Below are 24,302 nucleotides of genomic sequence, written 5' to 3' on the forward strand. Positions count from 1 at the left end.
CTCCCAAAATCATGTTATAAAAGAAAATTAGATTGTCACTAATATAATGTGATTCCTGTAACACATGTGATACACGGAATGTTTAAAACATAACCAGTTATTTGACCAAAAACATCTTTGGTTACCTGGTGTAGCAAATTTGACCGACTAACAATCTTTGTTAACTAAAACGAACCAAGTGATGAAAAATGATGGTCCAATGAGATCTTTTAATCGATGCAAAGTCAGGGACAGATGGTTATGGTATATACAAAACGTAACTTCTACATGCTAAATGGGTTTATATCACAGAGTGAATGCAGACGTTTCCAATCTAACAAAAAATATAATTGTTGCTCGTAGAAAAGGTAAATCAGCCAGCTGAAAATGGCAAGCCTATATTAACTACAATATGAATTTTACAAGATATAGTGTTCAAAAATACAGCTACACACTTATTTTCTATCATACCGAACGCTTTCGCTTTGATCTCTTACTCCTCCCTGGAACTGGGACTGGTTTCGTGGGGGTAGAAGCATACGCCTCTTCCAGTACATCCTGAATGTGTAAAATTTGGTATCAGCTGTTAATCTTATTACAATATAAAAGGAAGCTTACTTCTTAAAGTTGAACACCTGACACTGAACTCGTTTAGAACAATTGAAAATTATACTGTAACAGTTTCCTATCTGTTTATCTTTTCTTGGACATATAGAGGCCAAGGATGGTGATGATCACTATAATGATAATAACAGAGGTGAAAATTTGACCCATCTACTTATGAATGGGTATATCCAAGTATTTTCTCCCATTGGGTGAAATGAATAAAACAAACTTCTAAGTACTGAAACGGTTGAAAGTCTCCAAAGTTTTTTTTTTAAAGCTTAAACCTCCTATATCATTGTATTTACAACTTTAGATCGTCAAAGAGATGATAAAACTTCTGTACGCATACTTGATATACTATTAACTTTTAAATAAATCTATAACTTTAGCCAAAATGTGTCTCATGCCAACCCAACTTGACACATTGCTCAACCCACAAACCCACCCATTTTGCCACTTCTAATTTTAAATGATGAATAGTAGTCAATGATACATCTGGAATGCATGTTGATCCTGCAGCAAACATTTCCTTGAACCCATTAAAATAGGACAGTGAAAAAACAGGAATTACCGAGGACTTTGTTTCTTCATCTGTCTCTTCTTCAGAATCTGATGTAGATGCCAAAACCTGAAGATTTTGGTCTGGCAGTGCCTTACTTGATCTGCTCTTCTCTTCTTCTTTTAGCTGCTTAAATCTGTTCACATACAAATCCTCTTTTCTAAGCAAATACTTTTGACTACAAAAATTACCGATTCCTTCACAACAGTGGCAATTTCAAACAATTTACTTAGAAATGGGTTGATCTTCGTAGGTTTTATCTCTAATGGGTTGAATCATCAACTTAATAACTTATCTATGACTCTATGAGTGAAACATGTCAAATGGATTAAAAGTTGCCAAAGTGTTATTCATATGCTCAGCTTCTTAAATCAGTTTATTCAAATAAATTTGATATTACTTAACTAGAAAACTTTTATTACTCATATTTAACACAACCCGTCCATCCTGCCCACTTAGCCCCACAAATAATATACAGAAAGACTAACCTAGAACCAGACTCTGATGGTTGAGAAGAAGATCGTTTTGCACGGCCTGCACTTATTATTCCACCTGCATTCTCATCTACGGCAGGCTTTGCACCTCCCAACTTCCTTAACCATACTTGCTGGGCAGTGCTGAGCACATTGTTTGTGAACCTGGTAATACCAAGCTATTACGAATTTGTAAAACAAAAAATGATACATAAACGCACCAGATATACAGACCAATTAGATCTTCCCATTATGTATTTTACTTTTAGGCTTTTAGCCACTATTTGAGTCTCTACTTTCAGTTCATTGTTCATGGAAATAAAATGTGTCATCAACTTCCTCATAATGAAAAAAGCTGTTATCAATGAACCATATCAAATCATATTTACTATGTTACTACGTTAGTGTCTTAACTTTCAGGCACGGCATTTAGTGATCTCAGATTTTAGGATGATTACCACTGGCCGCTAATATTTGTACAGTGATATGGTTATAGTATATGAACGGATGCAGTTTAAACTTCAAACCAAAAATATGTATAGTATATAAATGAGAAGCTAAAATCACTAGTAAACTCGGAAGGAAAACAACATATTTTGTCACTGATGAAAAGAGGAGGCAAATTTGACCCATCGCATACAACTTCCTAAATCACTTTATCTTAAAAAAGTTGGAATCTTAGAGTAACACTATTCTTTCATATCATCATATTTAGCACATTATATACATACTACAGGTTTAAAATGAACAAAAAGGTATTCCGGGTCGACCGAATACGAGCCATACTAGAGTATTACCCATTTTGTAACCGGTTACCCAACCCACATTATGAAACTTTTATTGAAGAGTATCTCCACTTCTAAGTAATAAATGACAGAAAGTTCAATCTTAAGCTGATTACACATTAGGTTCCACCATCAGTTATGTCCTGAGGAAGATTAGACTTTCAATGGAACTTTCAGACAAGGTAAAGCTGTGCATTTGGTATGACATTTTTGCTTATTTAATAATAGCAGTGGGGTTTGGGAAACAACAAAATAAAATGTACTTGGCAAGTATTAATTATAAACTTTGTTTGTCTGAACAAGTGAGAACTTACCAGTAAATTGATAAACCCGATGGGACGGACAACGAAAAGTAGCCAATCATGAGTGGAAGAAACTTGAAGACAAGAAGAGTGTTTTTCTGAGCTGGATCATCAGTCTGCCAAAAAATAAGACAGTTTTAAAGAATATAAGAAAAATGAGCATTCACATATATATAATACATAACATAGAAAAGTAGGTTCTCACTTGGGGTGGCTTCATGATCTCCATTGATACATATTGAGAAAGAACAAGAAGCACGGGTAAAACAAGGTAAGCCGCTGTGTCATGCCAACCTAGAGGAGGATGGCCGTCCTGCCAACGGAAGATTACATACAATAAGCACTCTTTTAAGTTATATGATCAAAACTGATATTTAACTATAAGATATGTGTAAAGCATGCATATGGAATTAATGTTATTCATATAATTTATATTTGTTTAGCGAACTTTTACAAACTTTTTTAGCTTTAGATACTATCAACTAGTTAATCACAATGTGGCATGAGCCTAGGCTTCTAGAAATGGAAGTGTTGATACTTGAAAGAACTCCTACAGTTCCTAAAAAGGGGACACATGTTGGCTTTCTAGATGAATGTGTAAAAGCAACTTGTCTTAACTTCATAATTGATGAAAAAAATCATCAAAGGTTCATAATCAAGTTAGTCGATATTGGTAGAGATAGATATTATACTGTGAGAAAGAGAGAGAATACATCCAACTTAAGATGCTGAAAGAGTTCTATTACCACAAATGGGAAGAGCCAAGAAACTCCTGATCCACTTTGCCGAGCAGCAATTGTTGTTGGGCCTCCCAATGAGGGAATCCAGAAAAAACCCTCAGTAAACAGTCCCTTAAGAATAAGTAATTACATGAATCAGCAATTACTTTCAGGTTCTTAAACAGATTAGTCCCTCCGTCCCAAAAAAAACACACAACTTTATTGACTTGTCTCAGTTTTGAGAAAAATGTGTTATTATATTAGTTAATGGCATAAAAATGGAGGAATCTTTTGGACCAAAATCAAGTATATAACTATATTCTAAGACTATTACTAAGCAGAAAGGTAATTTTGGATTATAATCTTGAGAGAGAAGATGCAAGCCCCAAAAATAAAACTTGTTTCATTTATCATGGGACAGAGGAAGTATAACACAAATAGTGCACTGAAACGATGCTAACGCAAAGAAATTGACAGTTTAACGGTCAATACCTCATTTGCAACATTTGAAAGGGCTTGATACAAGCCTATCCATACTGGTATTGTGGCCAAAGTGGGTAAACATCCTGCCATTACAAGAAAGGATTAGATCTGTGTCAATATCATAATGATCACGATGGAACTGATGAACGCCAAGTAAATTATGGGAGTCTACATGTACACAAAGTTTTCTTTACTGCTGTAAGATGAAGATTACAACAGTTCCTATAGAAACATTTCACGAAACTGAAAAATTTGCTATTTTGGGAAATTTCTAAATTGAAGTTACCCATTTGCTCAGTACTATCAATTGGGTACATAGCCCACCTTCAAGGTGGCCTAGTGGTTAACATCCTGAACCTTTTTATAAGAGGTATTAGGTTCAAATCTCACTAGGTACAATCTTGGAGGTGGCAATGGAAAGGTTTGGAAACGGTCAAAAAAGACTAGCCTTCCCAGGGTTACCTGAATAGGGAAAAAAGATACGAACCTGCCAATGGATTGACCCCTGCCTGTTTATATAAACGCGATGTCTCAAGTTGTATTCTTTCCTGAAACGATAATCAAATTTGTAATACACAAATAGATGAATGGAAGGTTAAAAAATAACATGCCATGATAAAATGTCATCCCGGAAGCGATCGAGGGTGAGTCCTAATCCTACTCACCCCATATGACCGAAATCCAGACAGTAGATAGCGTCAATCAATTCACAAACCTAATTAGATTATGTGCTCATTCAATATGAGTAGGTAAGTTGCCTTATGCCAGGACTCGTCCTTAGGAGGACTAGTCCTAATCAACACCACATCAGCAAAAAACCATCCAAGGACTAATCCCCCTAAATCCAACCTTATACCAAGGACTAGTCTTGGACCCACCTTTTATTTAAATATACGCTCACAAAAAATTTAAAAAAAAAAAATGCTTAAATCATTCGTCCATGGGGGGACCAGTGGGGAAGGACGAGTCCAAGGACTAGTCTTGGACGAGAACGTAAGGCAGCTTCTTAGTCATCGCTTGGTCATTATCTTAAACAATTTGCTCACTTGTATGCAAGAAATGTTTTCATGATTAATAATTGATTTTGAAGGAGAATCACCGTACTTGCATCGTGACTAGTAGTTCTCATGTTAACAGCCAAGCTTAATTTTCTTTGTCATCTTTGCAAGTAAACCTATAACATCTTAGCATACTGCGTACTAATTTTAATTTTGTTAGACTAAACATGCAAGTAGTTTTTTTTCATGTTTGCTCATAAATTATTAGATAGGGATCAAGAATATAGACAGCTGTTTGCCTGTTTCTAAATACTTATAGCGGATTTCTAGACTTATGACAATATTGTTATATTGAAAGTTTTGAGTTTCTTCTTAGAGGTGCAATGACATTTTGCTGCCTCTTTGCTGGATATACTAACTTCAGATGAATCAGGACCGTATCAAGTCTCTGACTTAAAGGGATGACTGAACAAGAGTTCTATTACATGATATATTCACTTTGGCACACAACAATATATTGTCTTAAGTTAAAAATACAAGACTGTAGTTATAAAGTCACACCTGATTTCCGGCATATCTTTGTTGAATTGCTTTAAGCTTCGGTTGCAGGTTTTGCATCGCCAAAGTAGACTCAACCTTTTTAAAATAAGTGAATACATTAACAATGGGAGCGGAAGACCATATATATCAACATACATATATGATAGATGAAAAGGAATGATGCAGATTGGAACTCTATCGGAGCTGTAATAACTTGTTTATATTCAAATATATCATACAGCAGTCAGAGTTGAGAGTATATGTATTAATGGCATATTTGGATCATCCATATGACATATATCTTAACACGATAAAGCATATTAGAGAGGAGCTTTACCTGTTGCTTTGTCAACGGCAAGGTTGCAACTTTAACAAGAACAGTAAGCAATATAATTGCAAATCCGTATGCATATGGCACATGAACGGCCGTCAGTCCATCCTTAAGCACCTGGTTAAAATTTAAGATAGTGCAAGCAAAGTTAACACCAACATATAGCAACACTTATGAATGACCAAATTTTACAGCGCGGAAAATAGAACATCTGTAGTCAAATTGAACCAAATAATAAAACAGGTTTCTATTTTCAATCACAAGAGGTCACATGATCCTAGAATTATATATCTATTCGATTCGTTATCGTATATACAATCACATCAAATTGTTACAGCACAAAGCAGAAGCAAGTCCTAAAGCTTCATCTTATTATAATCTAAAAATCTAATCACTTCCAATACACACATCCAAACACCTAATTATAAGCAAAATAATATATGTATAATCAATACACAACTGAACTAAACTACCTTGAGAACAACTTCCATAGCATCAGAGATAAATCCAAACCAACCGCCGGACTTCTGAACCGTCGTGGAAACCGCCGAGTCACCGGAATCAGCAGCAACAACCGCCGCATCAGCTAAAGTATACATAAGCCTCTCCGCACGGCTAGCAATTGCAGCGAAATCAACCGAAACCACGTCGTACGACGATATCGGAGGTAATCCGTTAAAACTGAACTTAACTCTAGTAGATATAACCTTATTACTATTAACTCTTGGTGAAAAACTTGATAGTGATGGAAACGGTGTCGTTCCGATGAACGATGACCGTGATGAAATCAGAGATTTCGCCATTTTTTTGAAATTATTTATATATATATTTTTTTATGGATTTAAAGTAGTTATATGTATAGGTGTGTATGTATAGGTGTGTGTTTTGCTCACCTTCTTCTTCTCATGTGAGTGTGTAGTGAGAGAAGAGAAGAGATGAGGGTGAGGAAATGCGTCTTGTGTTATCCGGTTTTTTTTGTGTGATGATGATGAGAAGAAAAAAGAAAAAAGAAAAATTATAATTATATTTTGTTGTGTCTCTGAAGAGGGATGTTCCACGAACAGCCAATTCATTTCTGCCACGTTAGAGTTTATAAAAACTGATTTAGATATTTTGCACATGTTACGTGTAGCTAAGTTTCAAAATTAAACCAATTAAATAAACAAGTGGTGAGATTTAGCATGTGTTGGTTAAAGTTTGTGTAATAGCAACCGGTAAATTGAAAATTATCTATGATATATTATAAAAAAATGATACCGAGTATTTTATTTTTTGAAAGTGTTAAAAAAATATTTAATATTTTAACTTTATCACCTCTTAAAATATTTTTACTTACATTATCTCTTTAATATTAGTCATTAAATTACACTATTAATTCTTTATCTTTTAAAGTATCTACATTTACATTAATTATTTACGTCACTCGATGTCTCATCTGTCACCACATCGTTGTCGCCACAACTATCGCCTTGTGCGGGTAACGTGCAGTAAATTCTTATAAAAATTAATTTAAAAATCACTCTAAAAGCACAAAATTATGATGTGTAGATTCCACTTATCTTGTTATTATAAAGATTTTTAGATTAGTTAAGTAGAAGGATATATCATTTTCATATTTAGTAGTTTGAACTTGTATCTTGAACTTTTAATAATATGATACGTTTGGGGTTACATATATAGCTGAAGTCGAGGTTTAATTACTAAGTATGTAAAAACCAAACATATTGAATTTTACAGGTGAAATTGAGATTAGTTATGATTGTGTCTAGTAAAATTCTTTTTAAAAAGCTCAAATTTTCTAAAGCTACTTTAAATACCTTATGATTTATGAGGTTATGAAAACAAAAAAAAATAAAAAGTTTTATAGCGAAGATAAAATTCCATGTGACAGCTAGCTAACTTATAAAGATGTTTTTGTTGGATTGGATTTTGATTTTCTTACGTTGATTTATTTGGTTTGGTTTCAACCAGCATATTTTAATCTAAATTATAACACAAGAAGAAAAATTCAATAAATTTTGAGAGTGTAAGAAAGTTTTACTTTTTAAAAAATGCTAAGTTTGTTATACGAGTAAAACGAAACATAACATAATGAATACTATTTACTTCTTGAGTTCTTGATAACTCGACTTATTTATCTCTATATATAAGCCCATATATTAAGTCATTAACCAACCAAACAGAAAGAAATTACAAGACTAATATTACAAAAAGAAGCAAAAAAAAGAAGGAAAAGAAAATGAAAGTTACGAAATACCAAAAGCCAAACAGATCATCAAACCTGCAGTAGGCTGCAAAAGGCTGCAACCCATGTATTTGAAGGAAACGGGCTTTCCAATGGGCCCAAATATAAGGGGGGTGGGAGTCGACTTGGGGTGAGGCGCGGTGAACCCCGGCCCCGCGTGGGAACACCGCCGCCGGTGGGTCAGGGTGGGGAAAAGAAGGCCGAAAACGGGGAAGCTTCACCGAGGAGAGAGAAAGGGAAGTGGGGCCCGCGCGCAGGAAAGGAGCCAATGGTGGCTGGACACGTGGCGAGGGGAGCGGGAGGAAGCTAGCCGTTGCCTTTTTTTTTTTCTTTCTTTTACCTCTTTCTCTATATATATACACTATTTTCTTCCCAAAACAACACACAACTACTTTCATTTTCACTACATTTTTATAAAATTCAAACACCCCAACCTTTTCATTACTAATTTCTTACATCCAACACCAAAAAATATGGCTTCCGGTATTTTGGATAATTCGAGCGACTCTCCCGACGAGTCAAACGATGCTCTATGGAATTCTTTGTTAACGCGTTACACTTTCTTGAAGATACGACAACTTCTAGTGCTCCTCAAACTCGACGGTATACGGACCGGCGTCGGGAAATTGGTCTTGATACTCTTTTGAACGATTGGTTCGTTCAACAACCAAAATACGAAGACGATTACTTTCGAAAGAAGTTTCGAATGGACAAGACCATGTTTTTAGATATCGTGCGCGACATTGAAGCAAACTTCTCGTATTTCCAAGAACGTTACGATGCAAGAGGAAGAAAAAGTTTTATGGCGATACAGAAATGCACATCCGCCGTTAGGCAACTCGCGACGGGTAACGCACCAGACGAGTATGACGAATACTTGTGCATGGCAGCCAGAACAGCACGAGAGACCCTTGATTATTTTTGTGACGCCATCATTCGGTTGTATAGCCGAGAGTACCTACGCAGGCCGACGTCACACGACGTTGCACGCATCTTCGAGGCCCACGAGCTTCGACATCATATGCCTGGGATGCTTGGTAGCATCGATTGCACACATGTTGAGTGGTCGGCATGTCCTAGACGTTTGAGAGGGCAATACACGAGGGGTGACCACAACGGTCCAACTATTATGCTTGAAATCACCGCGTCACAAGATTTGTGGATTTGGCATGCTTTTTTCGGTGTCCCGGGGTCGAACAACGACATCAACGTGTTGAACCAATCCGATTTGTATGTCACAGTGCGTAACGGAACGGCTCCGGATTCTTCATTCCACGTGAATGGCCGACATTATAAACGTGGCTACTATCTTAGTGATGGAAGCCACAACAAGTGGTCAACACTTGTTAAAGCATACCCGTATCCAACCGACCCTAAGGAAAAAAGATTCAAGAAATTGCAAGAGGCGGTCAGAAAAGATGTCGAGCGAGCTTTTGGTGTCCTCAAAGGTAAATGGAAAATTCTTCAACGACCTCTTTGACCTCTAACGAAAGACAAAATTGGAAAGTATGTTCATACATGTATTATCTTACACAACATGATCATTAAGAGGGACGGGAGGGCAATCTCATCGGTCCATATAATGGACCCGCCAATGCAACCGGTGTTCGATGAAAGTGTGTATGCGGAGTTGATTGACGAAGAAGTTCACCATCGCCTTCGATATGATCTTACGAAGCACGTATGGGCTCAAGATTTGGCGTATCTCGATGATTAGTTTTTTTTTAGTATTATGTAATGTTTTTTTTTTTTAAGTATTATTTAATGTTTATTGTTTTAAGTATTATGTAATGTTATTTTTTTAAGTATTATGTAATGTTTCTTGTTTTAATATAATAAAAGGGTATGTTTTTTAATTTTAATATAATTTGTGATTTTGTTAAGTAAAAATAAATGGAAATAAAAAAAATGATGTGAAAATTGGGGTTGGGGTGAGTGGCGCCACCATTTTGGGATGATTTGGGGTGAATTGGGGAAGTTTGAGGTGGAGAGTTTTTATTGGAAGATGGTGATGTGGATATTTGGGGAACTTTGGGGTCGGGGAAACCACTCCCACCCCCTAAACGTTTAAAAACAATTTTTATAAGAGAAAAATCGTAACAATAGTCAATTTTCGTTACGATCGACCAAAATAGCTAAGGTTTTTCGGATTATCACAAATTAGCCAACAAAATTGCAACAAAAAATGCGAAAGCGCAAAAAACAAATGTCAAAATTGCAACAAAAAATGGTAATCGCAACAAAAAAACGCGAGATCGCAACTCGCAGTTCACAACAGTTTGACTTTGACTTTTTATTTATTTTTTAAAGATACTAGTTTATGATATTAGACATTAGAAACTTAAATAAGCCTTAAATTTTCATTAATTTTAAAAACACTATACAGCTAAATTAATGAAAATTTTTAAAATTAATAAAAGTTTAGGGTTTATTTGAAATTTTGTATTCATGTCTAATATAATAAGCTTTAAAAAAAATAAATCAAAGTCAAACTGTTATGAACTGCGAGTTGCGATTTAACGTTTTTTGTTATGATTTTCATTTTTTGTTGCGATTTAGGCATTTTTTGTTGCGATTTCGCGTTTTTTGTTACGATTTTGCGTTTTTTGTTGCGATTTTCATTTTTTGTTGGCTATTTTGTGATAATCCAAAAAACCTTAGTTATTTTGATACGATAGCAAGGAAAATTAGCTATTTTTCTCTTTTTATAAACAACCCATGACGTTGTTAACCATCAACATTTGTAAGTTGAAAAGAATAAAAAATTGAAAAACAGTTCAGAATCTTATAAGAAGCATTTTACGTAAGAAAAGATAATTTAAATTACCCAGTTATAACATAGTTAAAATATGTAAAAACAGCCAGCCAAGTTGATCAACAACATTTGCATGTACACTTAACTAGAAAATTTTTCTTAAAAAATTAAAACAACAAAAGTTAATCATAAACAATAGTATATTAGTGATAAATACTGAATTATGCGTAACAATTGACCCTCAATTCGTACAATCATTACACTTAATTACTAGCTAGAGAAAAAATTAAAATAGAGTTGGTCTCGAGAATGACCGATAGAGCTCGATGAAGTCAAAGAGCAAGGACTAACATCGATATCAATTGAAGTCACCTCTTTTTGTTCCAAAATACCGGTTGGATGGAGTGGAAAAAGATCCAAAGTTTCTTGATGAGTAGTGTAATTTCTCTCGTTGACCACCTTTGACTTAACCGGATTATTATTACCTCCGATAAAGGCTCCAGCACCGCCAGACTGCTTAGGTTTGGAATTCCGGTGTGATCTTGATCTCTTGATGGTGGTGGTATTTGGTAGTAGCACCTTTGGGTAGTGTGTGTAGAACCCTAAGTCATTTTGTGGCATGTAGCAATATGGACCATATAAAACTGAAAAAAACATTGCCAAGATATATAAATTAAGATTAAAAAAAAGAAGAAGAATGAATTACAATAATATAGATGTAATACACCTTTGATAGTTAAAATCGTATTTCATTATGTCATAAAACTTAATGACAATGTACACCAAGATTACACATTATCATATTTTCAGTCACGCAACAGAAAGGTACGTACTATACATTTGTTACCAAAATTTTCTTTTTTGCAGAATAGGTGTAGTGTAGATAGTACACCCAAATCAATAATTGTGAAATTTTATAGAATTGACTGTCAATGTGATTGAAAGAAGATACATGGTACAAAAAATATATTGGGAAATTAAGATAAACAAAATAATGCAGGAAAAAATGTGTAAAATTTGTTGGCATCTATCCAGGGTGGAAATAACTTGACAAAGATTGTCAAAGTTTATGAGTAAAAGCCCATAAACAAACAAAAATCAGAAACCTTTGGATTACATTTATAGTACAAAATAACAGATGGATAGAGACAGTCAGACAGACACTCAAATAATTTATAAGTACTACTCTTTGTTTAATTAGCCTTCATGCATGAATTCTGGCAACAAGGCTACTGTTCCTTTTGACTTCCAATCCTTTAAAAAAAGAAAAACAGTTCAGATGCCAGGTTTTCATTTGGATTGTAAGTGAACATCCTAGTTGTTCAAAAAAAAAAAGTTGTTTTTAAAAATAAAAAAATGAAACAAAATAACTCACTTTCATAGAAAGAATTACAGTTCAGCAACTAGAAATATTATCCTAGTATTACTTAATTAAACTTATTATTTTGATTTTGTTGGTAAAATATTAATTTATGGTAGTTCTATGTTGATTACTGTATTACAGAGCACCTAAAGCAGTACTATAAACATAAAGTTCATAGGGATAACATTGGTGTCGCGAAATATTTCTACATATGTTTTGTCATACACAACAACGGCCGGTATGCTTTGCATATTATACAACAATATATATGATTAGCATGCTACTCGTATTTGTTGTGTATGAAGAAAAATTGTTGTGTAGATTACATAATTAATAAACGTGTACTCAATCAGCAACACCCAAATTTGGTGATTTCATACCCAAATTCTGTATTAAAAAGTATAAAGCATAGCTAGAGAATATACTTTAAAATATTTATGAAATGTATTTTAATTAACTTGGTTAATTACATATATATAGACTATATATATAGTCATATACCATTCACATACGAACGTACATATCAGGTTAATTACTTCGTAAATTAAAAGTTCTAATGATTCTTAGCATTCAAATCGTTCTCAAATGAACATCTTTTTTATATATAAATACCCAAATATATCCGATCGATCCAGTATCAGCAAATTAAAATTCAATAAGCAGAAAATAAGATTTAGATAATTTAATAAGTAAACGTTATATATATGCTTTTAGTATTACCTAGAAAGATATTATATAACAACTAATCAGATTAAATTCAAGATTTGGAAATTAACTGTACGTACTTTGATGGTAGACCATGCATGTACTATACTATGACAAATTTGCAGCTAGCATAGACCTTGAAAAGGTAAACAGTAATAAAAAATCACCAATTCATCATACCATCGTATCATATAGTTAGTTAAATTCCAAAACCAATAATGTACAGTAAAAATCGAAACAAACGTGCATATCCGGAAGGGCTGAAGTATATAAAATTAATATATACAGTATGAGAAATAATGCTTTGTTTGTCTATATGAATCATGCTTCAAAACTTTTATTAAGTAAAATGCATACAAATTAATTTATATAGCAGCATTTCTCTTTTCACATATAGATCGAATGCCCTTAATTGGCAACAAGTCATGAATAAAGCGCAGGAAAATATTGTACATATATTAACATATATACAAAAAAATATACTAACCATTTGGATGATGATGATGATGAGGTATGGGAAAGATAGTTGTTGGGGGTTGTCGTTGATGCAAATATTGATGAAAGTAATTAGTCGACAAATGATGGTCTTGTTTTTGCTTTTGTCTTTGCCTTGCCTTATGATTTTGAAACCAATAAAACACATTTTTGCCTTCAATGTGTCCAAAAGTTTGTAACCTTGTTGTAATTTCTTGAATCTGTTCAGCACTTGGTGTTCTTACTCCTTGTTTATACAAATTTTCCAACATGTTTATTTGCTCTTTTGTTGGGTTCCACCGGAACGGTACTCCTGCTCCGCCGACGCTTTCTTTTCCGGCCACCGTGGTTGCTGTTACATTGCCATTATTGGCTTCCATGATCACACACACACACAAAAAAAAAAGTTTGAGACTGTTTGGTTTCTTTAGCTTTTGATTTTAATTTGCATGGGCTTTACGAAAAAATATCACTCTTAGCTTTTATAAAGGACGAATGAGAATTATGTTTATCATTTATTATATATGCTCCTTGAACGTATACGTTGTAGCATATCACCCCATTGTGTTTTTAGGTATAGATGGAGTATATGTATGATTAATGTGGTTTTCAAAAAATCCTACCCGTGAATTGAAATTTTTTTTTTTTGAAATTTGTGGATCTGTTTTTAAGAAATCCAAGAGATCCTACTCGTGAATTGTAAATTTTATTGTCTTTTGCATTAATACGTCATTGAAAATGACATGAGGATAACTAAATATGAAGTTATTAATTAATGCGTAATATTATCACATTTTTTGAAGTTAACTTTAAATAAAAAAAACATATGCGAAACATATAAATAAGAAAAGTGAATTATTGAAGAAGCTAGCATGTCCCATGATGCATTTATAAAAACACATTTTTTGGAAATTAAAATGTATCATTGATTTTCTACTTAATTATTTTATACATACATCTACGTAAATTTGATTTGCCATTCGTAAAAATAAAAAAAGAGGTAAATTTGATTACAATCTATTCGTATGAAGATGTAAGATTTCAAAAAGGTTTTCCACCAAGATACATTTATTGCACACTATATATATACTATTGTTAAGCTTAAAGTGTTTGAGGGGTATAAAATGTCCGATAATAAATTCAGGGGGATTGTTGTAGACTTGTAGTTTACTCACTCTTGTGGATTTCAAGACAACATTACGTTGAAATGTTATATGGTAATTGCCATAAGCCTTTAGGTTCATTTAGTTTAATCTTTAACTGATATACCCCAAGGTTTTTGATATCTATATCTATACTATCTATATAAACAAACTACCCTCCCTAAAATTTAACACTCTACTTTTAAAATCTCCAATTTACCCTTTTAATCTATATTAACATAAAACACTTTATTCCTGGAATTCCAAAAATACCCTTAAAAAAAACCTTACGCGTGTCTCTTCCCTTCCCTTAAGCTGCTCACATAGTATACCAAAAAAACACACATGCGTTACCGAATTGAATAATCAATCAACATAAAAAACGTTCACTCTAAAATAATAACGGTGGTAAGAAACACTTGAGTTAAATCATACATTCATGTAATAACACGGTACAGCTACTTAACCAGCGTTTTTTTCCTATGTCCCGCTGCATCGTGCGGGTACAAGGCTAGTATAATAATTATTGAATGTTATCATCATAACTAACTTAAGTACCTTTCTAAATAAATAAAAAAAACTAAATTTACACATGGGAGAGCAAACCCTTTAGGTCATTACCAAGATTCGAACCCGTCGTTGGCGCATCAAAGTTGGGAGTGTTAGCCATTTATCCGCTCTGTCTTTAAAAAAAAATTAATAATGATAACAATTTTAAATATACATATATATAGTCGTAGCTCTACAATAATTGTTTAAAAAGGTAATATCATAAGAGTTTTAGCTAGGATAGCATTTTTAGTGTTATTTGTGATACATGATACAGCATTTCACAATAACAATGGTAATTAAGTTTATGTGTCTTGAGAGAAAGAGAGAGGAAAGAGCGATACATGAAGTATATAGTATTGTTTTTTGGTGCAGAAGTTATCTCTGAAAACATTGAGGGTAGCGCGGCCAAATTGGGAGAAAACGGAGCTAGGAGGTGCAGGAAGTGAAAGTGCAAGTTTACCCCTACAAAAGGCAACAAGGTGTGCATCTTGGGAATGAAAGAAGAGAGAAAGGAAAGAAGAATGAAGCCAAGTAAAAGGGAGTAGGGGTAAAAATGGAAAGTGATAGTGATAGTTAGTAGGTTGTTGGGAATTGATCAAGGTTTGATGAGATGACATGATGATGAATGTGGCTGAAGATTAACAAAAACACCGATCGAGGTGACGTACTCTTTGGAGGTGAGTTTAAATCATCACACTCCATTTGTCATGTCTTTGCACAACTTTAACTCGATCACATATTCACATGACTATCGTACTACTAGCTAGTATCATTTCACCCCAAAACTTATGCTAAAAGCTAACAACTTGCAAGTCTGTTGTATATCTAACAATGATATTATATATTATAGCTAAAAGTTTGTCGCTTCAAACGAATGTAAATAGATATCGTGTCCAAGTAAAAGAATACGTAATGACTTTATTTTGTGTACGTCCAATAAATAATACTTCATTTGTCCCATATTAAATTATTAATTTTGATTTGTTGAGTTTTTTTTTTTTCTTTTTAACTTTGTATAAAAATATATATCTTTATTTGTGTTAAATAATGGTTGATGAAAATTATATGAATGAAAAATATATATCTAAAACTCAATTCGTCTATATATTTTATATGAAATGTATTTCTAGAATTTGTGTGTTTACTGTAGTTTGTATAGTGTACTTGGATCTCTAGCAATTAGCTGTGAAAAAATTAAATTGGGTTAATAATTACTTTGTGTTAAATAAAATAAGTGGTGTAAGTTATTTGAGTAATTCATAATTTACTATTTAGTAACTTTTTCAACGATTTTTATATCAGAAGATATATAGATTTTATTTCAACATTGTTTTTTTTCTTTGGTAAATAACTAATATCTATAAGCATTTTGAATTCTGAGAAACGCTAAAGAGACATTGAAAGGGATTGTGTTTGTAGCATGTTAGTGCCTATGTAAAGCACAAAATGAGAACAAATGTCTATGTGCACTCGGAAAGGATTATACAAGACATTAAGACACCTGCATTCTTTTGGTATAATTTGATATAGTACAGTGTGTTTAAGGATAAAGTTATTTTTAAATTAAAAGGGTTTCATCTTGTATAAGAAAACGATAATAGGTGATTAATAGGGTGAAAATAGATGATTTTATATTTGTTGGCGGTTCCCTACTAATGTAGAGAACATGTAGCTTCACGTCACCAAGTGATGAATATGAGGGTGTTTGTGTGTGTCTTTCATTGGGGTTTAGTTGTATTATTTGAGGGGTATTTATAGACCTCAAAAGAAGAATCCAGAGGTTGGAGCGTTTAACGGTGACAGTAACGCCTAAAAGTAGTCGTTATCGTTGGACAGACGCGTAACAGACTCTGGCTTGGAGGTACAAGCACAGTTCGTACGTACTGGTGCACGTTCTCTGTTGTACTATTTGTCTCTTACGCGGGCGTAGCCGTCGGAGCCTGTCAGTCCTTCCGAGTATTAGGCTCCGATACTTGCCTTCAAGGGGTTTGACTTATTATTAGCATAGTCGATCCGTAGGGTTCGTAGAGTTTAGCGATGGTATATCATCACAGTGTTTGGAAACGTTAGCTAAAAAGATTGGTATTAGTTCACTTGTAAGTATTTTGTGTATAGTCATGCCCCTGTGATCAAGGGTGGTACTACACAGTGTCGTTAGGGATGGCAACGGACGAGAAAAAACTCGTAACCTGTGGATATCCATCTGTCATGGATGGGTAATTTCAAAAAAAAATTACCGTGAATACATAACGGATATAAATATGTACCCGTTTGCGGATCGCGGATGAATAATGGATATATCATATCCATCATAGATATATTCGTTTAGCGAACCCGTCATACCATAAGTATAACCCGCAAATATATTCATAATATAACCCGTCAAACCCGCATACTATTATTTATATATGATAAATATTGATAAATATAAAATTTTTAAAAATCAATCTGTTCCATTTTGAGAGTTTGTTCCAAATTTCGGTTACTATGTAAGGGATATATTTCCAAATTCTAATTCCAATTTACATCACATTATCACAGTTAGTCTGTGGCTTTAACATTCTACCATTAGTCCATTACCTCTCTTCAAGCTACTTGGAAGTTTGAACTTTAGTAGTTTTATTGAGTTCATTTCTTTTTAAATAAAGATCCAGTGATCGACTAACTTCTTTTCTTGAAAAATTATTGTTTTTTTTCTTCTGTTTTTTATTAATGGCATGTGAACAATTTTGCAATGTTTTTTTATTTGGTATGCATTTCTTTTATTGTGATGGTTAGTTACTATTAGATTTATAATGAAAACCGTGGATCTATCCGCGAGCTTGTATATCCGTGGATGATGGACATGGATTAAATATTGAATCCCTTTGCGGATATCCGTGAATTGGTGGATTAAAAAAAACCGCGTGGATGGTAATGGAAAAAGGATATCCGCATCCGTTACCTACGGGTGCTCCATCCCTAAGTGTCGTCTTTAAGAGTTTATAGACCTAGGACGAGTCAGAAAAATGACCCTTAGTTAGATGCAACGATTCATATTATTAATTTTATTGAGATTATTAAATTATCGAGTATAAATTTATAGTTCTATTGTACATAAAGTATTTTATATTAAATGACGAAAGTCATAGTATACTACTCCTCCGTCCCATATTAAGTGTCTAAATTTGACTTTTTAAGTCTTTGTCTTTCAACTTTGACCATATTTTTTTTGTATTATATAACACTTGATATAACATACATAAATTGATTGAGTTTTAAGTGTACTTTTCATTGATATAACTTTTATCAAATAATATATCATATAAACAAAGATATTTACGGTCAAAGTCGAAAGAAAAAGACTTGATCAGTTAAAATAGGACAATTAAAATTAAAATAGGACAATTAAAATGGGACGGAGGAAATAATAAACATAACAAAAGTTATTTTTCAATAACATGTGAAAAAATCAAGAAATAAAATTAAGAAAAAGAGATTTAGTCGAATCCATATGTCATCCTTTTGGCATTTTATGGGGATTATTAAGATAATCTTCAAAAATATATATCATTTTACAAATTATATTTAACGGAACAAAAAAATATTACATGTTGAATACATCTATACATATAAGTTCGATACACTTATACACTGTACACATCAAATTAAAATATGTAATAGTATTTTATATAGTTATTTATTGAAAAGTAGTATAAGTTTACAAGGACATTAGGGTAGCTTACGGCTACATCCAAGATTGAAAAATATAACTTTTTTTACTTTTAAAAAGATGTGTAAGTATTATATGGTTTAGTTTGGTTAATTGTTAGAATTTGTAATGAATTAAGTTGATTACATAAACATTTTTTATATATATACACACAAAAAAACCAGCCCCCTAAAAAACAGGCCTCGGTCCGTCGTATACTTTGTCCTACCCCTAAACCGACCTTGGTACTACATAGAGGCAAGAGGGGCCAATATTAAATCCAAAATTTAGATTTTGTCATGTATTTTTAAATTTTTTTATCAATTTTTAAATTTTTTCTATAGATATTAACAATTTGCTTTCTTTTACTTTTATTTTTCATCAATTTTTTAATTTTGTCCAATTTGAAATTTCTTTTTTAGTATCATCTCTGCCCATGATTGTATGAGATAGCATATGAATAATAAACACCTTTATCAGCCAAACTATTCTCTTCATTTGCAACGGAGTTTTAGATAAAAATGAAAAATTTATTACTGTATTATGGTTTTAAAAGGGACACTCGATCATGGAAAATTTATTTCTTTTGGTAAATTGATTTACTTGGATAATGTGAATGTTTTTAGGTGACCTATTAACTGTTTTGCTTTTGATAATGTTTTTTTTTTTCATCATTGGGTTGGCCTCATCCATAGTACTGCATGTATTCACAAGATATTCCATTTTATTCATTGACTTTTTACCCTTTTAAGTTTCATTGGTTCTAGTAAAATGTGATCACCTAATCACAGGCGTCACATTTAACCCTCAAAATTGGTGCATAACTGCATACGTAATCATCTTAAAATTTATGAATCCGATCAAACTTTAAACATTGTAGTGGGGGATTGAGACGGCGTTGATGGCACGACCTCGGTGTTGTAGGACCATTCGTTACAAGACGGGGTTGAACCCAGGTCGATGACCCGACATCATTTAATCGACGTTTAGTCATTCAATTTTGATTTTTTTTAGCAAACATCATGTAAAATAAACAATTTTACCTTAACCAAACAAAGAAAAATATTTTGATTCATTATTCTTTTGGAAAATTTTTCAGTTATATCAGTTTTACCTTAACCAAAACCAAACATCGTATGTATTGTTAGTAAATGTCATATTGAATACATGATTATACATATTTTTTACAACAAGACGGTGCATAACTTGCATTCTATCTCTTCCGTTTAAATTTTGTAGTTGTTACATCTTGAAATTTGAATAAACTTGTTACAACTTTAACTTAAAGTTTTTGGGCCGGGTTACTAGTTGAGCCATTTTGAGAAGGCTAAAGATCTAAAGTAACTTTAAAGCCCAATTTCTATAACTTATAGTGTTTGGGCTGTCTTAATGGGTTTGAAATTGTTTCTTTAAGAAAGCCTTTTAAGTTAACTTGGTAGTTGGTTGATAACTTGATAATTGATATTGTATCCTGCAATGCGGCAACGATGATAGTTCGGTGATGTGGTGGCATCGACGGATGATGACGGCGGCGGCGACCGTTGTTAGTGGCATATGCGTCAAGTGGTTATCTTTTAGAATAGTGGATATCTTTTAGAATATAATGAAATAATTGTGTAAGTTAATTAATTAAAGATAAAATGGTAATTTCGTATGTCTCAAAAATCTTAACTTTTCAACGTAAGAGTATAGTTTTTATATAGTAGTTAGATAAGAGAGGATAGCCGAATGATGCAACTATCATATCAGCTCGACAACTCAGTTTTTTTTAAGTGTTAGCTTGTGATTAACTTCCTCTAGATGATGCCAAGTCATCATTCGACTCTTGAAATTTAGGCTTGACATTAGGGGAAAGTTACAATCAATGTTTTTAATGAATCAATTATTATAAATCCATACTTTTTTGTTAAGTTTAATCCGTTAACTTATGAAGCTTTCAAGATAGAATATCAATAGAATTTCAAATTATATACAACACTAATTGATGTTGATACGATTAAATGATCAATTCACCAAAAATCATCTCGATAGAAGGAGACAAAAGTGTTGCTTGGATGCTCGACGACCATAATTTAATGGCGATATCAACTCTCAAAAATCACAAATTCTTCCAATAATGAATTGTTTATATTTGTTTCCCAAATTAATGTAAGATAGCGACTATGGAAGTGTAACTATCAAGAGGGTATATAAGTTTAAACTCGCTTGTCCATTTTTCTATTCATGTGATATTCATTTGTTGTTTCTTCTAAAGTCAATTGCCAATTTTTCAAAATGCTTTTTAAATTTCGTTTTTTGTTTAAAGTTCCACAACACTTTTGTTTAAATTGCCACTAAAAATTTAGTCTTGTGTATACACAAATATTTATGATATTCATCTGTTTAAAACTTTTTCTTTTTTTTTTTTTTTTTTTTCAAAGTTTTCATTGATAGATAAAGTAATTTATGTAGAAATATAAGGCAAGCGGCGGCAGCCGCCACTCATTTTTGTATAGCAAAACTAAGACGTTTAAAAACTAAATTCGTGCACGGCGTTATGACATTACTAAAACTTGTATCTCACCTTGTTGACCCTTAAAACACAATTATATAGCATATCGATATCTTTTATAAAAAAAAAAAAATCGAGTATTAAACTGGGCAATCAAGATAATGTCACAAATACTTTTATAAACAAATATAAGACGAGCACATTGATCTGTTATAGAGGGGTTTAACACACGTTACACACCATCTATTCATCTATCATACCAACTTAAAAACTAGAACTGGGGCACCCGAATTACTGATTTCTCCAATATTCCGAGTGCAAACTTATATCAAATTAAAAAACCTACAAATAAAATTGGTAAATTTCAATATGAAATACGTGTACAAGGATGACTGCGGCCAGCTTCGCTGATCACTGGTTTTTTACGAGCATTATTTAACAAACAGGTATAAATCTATTGTTATCGGTAGAGTAATTAATTTGCACTTAAGTTTTTAAATTTAATAAAAAAAAATGCCCATAGGCGTCTGTGAACAGAGTACAAACAACTTGCTATGTGTACTAAATAACTAGAAATAAATGCGATTTATAACATTGTCACACTTTATGGTTCACGAAATATAAATAACTCTGCAGATAACGAAACTATAATAACTTAAAAAATAAAACATTCTAATTTTAGATTGAAGTCTTCACCTTGGTTTCAAAATTGTCAAACCCACAAAGACAGGTTTCTTTGTAGCACATAAGTTATGTTTTCTATTTTTCTTTAGAATGTTGGTAACTCTTTCTCCCAAATAAACAAATACAAACATTACAACATCTTGTGCATAATTCAATTGCAATATATAATCACTAGTTCACTACTCTGAAATCTGAATTTGGTAATTTTGGTTCGGAAAAAATGGCTTGGACATAATTTGTTGTGTGTCACTTTTATGCAATCACTCAAGCATGTGAGAAGTTATCATTTTCTTTGGCTCTTGTGATCTTTTCTAGCTTCAAAATATAAAATTCTTGATTTAAATAATGTGTCATTATCAATTTATTTAAAATCAAATCTTTCATTCCAATTTTATTTAATATATTAATTCAAGAACAATTTGTTTTTTTGCCAGAAGTTTCAATATACATATTTCTTCTTTCTTTCATTTAGCTCTAGCCCATGGAGCTTGATTACAAAATATAGCTTTACAAACATTAAAAGAATCTTAAAAATTTTTTTTTTTCAAAAATAAAAAAATTAGGAGCTTTGATGTTGAATATCTTTAAGGGGTAAAAATGGCAACTTTTAGTAGTTTAGAAATTGGTTTAAGTTTCATATGTGGATTAGTACTTTTGGGATGTGCTATTGAGGTCTACTATCTTTTATGGTGGAAGAAAAGAAAATATGAAATTGATCAAGAAAACCAAAAACCATCTGTTCCTTCATTTTCTTCAACCTATAAACCCACTCACATGTCATACATTTCCTGTTGGAAAAATAATAGTTCTACAAAACCAACAAAAACCCAAGAAAATAACCAAAATCCAGACATGGGTTTGGTGCAAGATCTTGTTTTAGATGATTCTGAAGAAGAAAGTTTGGATCTTGAACTAATGAGGCTACATAATCTTCAAGGGCCACCAAGGTTTCTAACCACTATTAATGAAGAAACCAAAGAAGATATAGAATCACAAAGGAGTAGAAAATGTTCAAGAACAAAAAGTTTAAGTGATTTACTTGTGCATTTCGAGACCCCACAAGCTTCATCACCAATTAAGAGTAGTAGTGCTTCACAATTGTTAAATCTTGAAAGTTTCAAGTTTCATCAAAATAATAATGGATTGAATTTGAATAATCCTCTGTTTGATATTGATACATATAAGATGAGATCTTCACCACCTCCCACATTCAAGTTTTTGAGAGATGCCGAGGAGAAGCTTTTGAAGAAGATGATGGAATTTGAAGCTGCTGAAAAAGAGGTAAATAATAATAATCAACAAATTTTAGTTGCTTCAAAGGTGGATGAGAATAGTGGTTGTTTTGTAAAAATAAGTGCAAGTAAAGGCAAAAATGGGATGATTCAAAATAATCAACAAATTTCATCAGCTGCTTCAAAGGTACTTCCATTGGCTTCTTCACCACCAAACAATTAGTGTAACTGATATGAAATAGGCAATTTCTGTTACTTTTTTTTTTCCCCACTATTTATTTTCTTTTTGTATTTATTTGTTCTTAATTGATAGTGTAGTACACTAAGTGTACATGTAGTATATATAATTAGCAATTCTGTGTACGTATTGTTAGTCCTAAGCTATCTCCAACAACATTAAATTTGTAAATCGATCTTTTGATGTATATGTCAATTAACTTGTTTATCAAGTGAATGATATGTGAACTGTAAAAGTGAAAAAAATTTGCTTATTAGTAGAAGCAAAACAAAAGGATTGTTATAGTGAAAGGTCGCACTTTCAAAATTCTACCCCTCCGTTGTTGCTCTCTTTTTTCTTTAATACCAAAAATGTTGAATTAAATTTTTATATAAACTTACTAATACAAGAATTAAACAATGTTAGATGTTAGATGAATAAAGGGTCATGGGTTCAAAACTCTTCCACAACACTTTTTTTTTATTTTTTTTTTATTTTGCATTCTGCTTTTATTGTTTTTTCATGTTTTTCCTTTTAAAAATTTGTTTGCCTTTTAATATTTAACAATTGATCCTTACTTTTGTGTCTCGAACCATGCATGTCTGAGATGAAACCTAGGACTCTCGAAAACTCCTGGTGGATTTCTCCAAGGTCAAAGACCTTACCAAGGGCAATGTAGGAAGTGAGATTCGAACCCTGTTGGATTTCCCAAAGTCAAAGACCTTACCAATGGACCACAACCTATTTACTTTATGATATTTAATTCATATATCTTTTAATTTTTACTTATCAAAGTAAATAATAATATATTTTATTATAAGTTAAACAAAATATTCATTCCCTCGTTAAGTTATACGTAGTATAATAATACTAGCTAGCTCCTAGCTGTATAACAAGCTATTACAAATTTACATGTATATATTATTATTTGTGTGGTATATTAATCTAGATATAAATTATTTATATATGATTGTAT

At 32.5% G+C, this 24,302-nt stretch overlaps 4 protein-coding genes across 4 annotated transcripts; 2 read left to right on the forward strand and 2 right to left on the reverse strand.

Annotated features, from left to right (window-relative positions):
- Nucleotides 1-345: 345 nt before the first annotated feature.
- Nucleotides 346-6,753, reverse strand: LOC122581229 (inner membrane protein ALBINO3, chloroplastic). Its single transcript, XM_043753403.1, has 11 exons — nucleotides 6,249-6,753; nucleotides 5,782-5,892; nucleotides 5,466-5,540; nucleotides 4,394-4,454; nucleotides 3,916-3,989; nucleotides 3,451-3,555; nucleotides 2,910-3,017; nucleotides 2,717-2,820; nucleotides 1,633-1,782; nucleotides 1,157-1,280; nucleotides 346-537 (listed from the first exon to the last, which is right to left on the reverse strand). The coding sequence occupies exons 1-11, from the start codon at nucleotides 6,576-6,578 to the stop codon at nucleotides 445-447; spliced, it is 1,335 nt and encodes a 444-aa protein (XP_043609338.1). The 5' UTR covers nucleotides 6,579-6,753; the 3' UTR covers nucleotides 346-444.
- A 1,799-nt stretch (nucleotides 6,754-8,552) lies between these two features.
- LOC122581525 lies at nucleotides 8,553-9,500 on the forward strand. The gene has a single exon (XM_043753754.1). The coding sequence runs from the start codon at nucleotides 8,553-8,555 to the stop codon at nucleotides 9,498-9,500; it is 948 nt and encodes a 315-aa protein (XP_043609689.1).
- Nucleotides 9,501-11,045: 1,545 nt separating this feature from the next.
- Nucleotides 11,046-13,697, reverse strand: LOC122581527 (WUSCHEL-related homeobox 2-like). Its single transcript, XM_043753757.1, has 2 exons — nucleotides 13,331-13,697; nucleotides 11,046-11,419 (listed from the first exon to the last, which is right to left on the reverse strand). The coding sequence occupies exons 1-2, from the start codon at nucleotides 13,695-13,697 to the stop codon at nucleotides 11,046-11,048; spliced, it is 741 nt and encodes a 246-aa protein (XP_043609692.1).
- An 8,671-nt stretch (nucleotides 13,698-22,368) lies between these two features.
- Nucleotides 22,369-23,620, forward strand: LOC122582624. Its single transcript, XM_043755041.1, has one exon. It carries the CDS (start codon nucleotides 22,475-22,477, stop codon nucleotides 23,330-23,332), a length of 858 nt encoding a protein of 285 aa, XP_043610976.1. The 5' UTR covers nucleotides 22,369-22,474; the 3' UTR covers nucleotides 23,333-23,620.
- Nucleotides 23,621-24,302: the final 682 nt, after the last annotated feature.

Source organism: Erigeron canadensis, chromosome 9, assembly GCF_010389155.1.
Source record: "Erigeron canadensis isolate Cc75 chromosome 9, C_canadensis_v1, whole genome shotgun sequence".
In the NCBI taxonomy this organism is placed as follows: Eukaryota; Viridiplantae; Streptophyta; class Magnoliopsida; order Asterales; family Asteraceae; genus Erigeron; species Erigeron canadensis.

Excerpts from the sequence above, each read along its gene's own strand:
- LOC122582624 (XM_043755041.1), top strand. The coding sequence starts at position 22,475 with ATGGCAACTTTTAGTAGTTTAGAAATTGGTTTAAGTTTCATATGTGGA.
- LOC122581525 (XM_043753754.1), top strand. The coding sequence starts at position 8,553 with ATGGAATTCTTTGTTAACGCGTTACACTTTCTTGAAGATACGACAACT.
- LOC122581229 (XM_043753403.1), bottom strand. The coding sequence starts at position 6,578 with ATGGCGAAATCTCTGATTTCATCACGGTCATCGTTCATCGGAACGACA. Across the intron at positions 3,018-3,450 it reads CTTGGCTCTTCCCATTTGTG|GACGGCCATCCTCCTCTAGG; the intron begins GTAATAGAACTC and ends TTCCGTTGGCAG. Across the intron at positions 538-1,156 it reads ATGAAGAAACAAAGTCCTCG|GATGTACTGGAAGAGGCGTA; the intron begins GTAATTCCTGTT and ends TTACACATTCAG.
- LOC122581527 (XM_043753757.1), bottom strand. The coding sequence starts at position 13,697 with ATGGAAGCCAATAATGGCAATGTAACAGCAACCACGGTGGCCGGAAAA. Across the intron at positions 11,420-13,330 it reads TCATCATCATCATCCAAATG|TTTTATATGGTCCATATTGC; the intron begins GTTAGTATATTT and ends TGTTTTTTTCAG.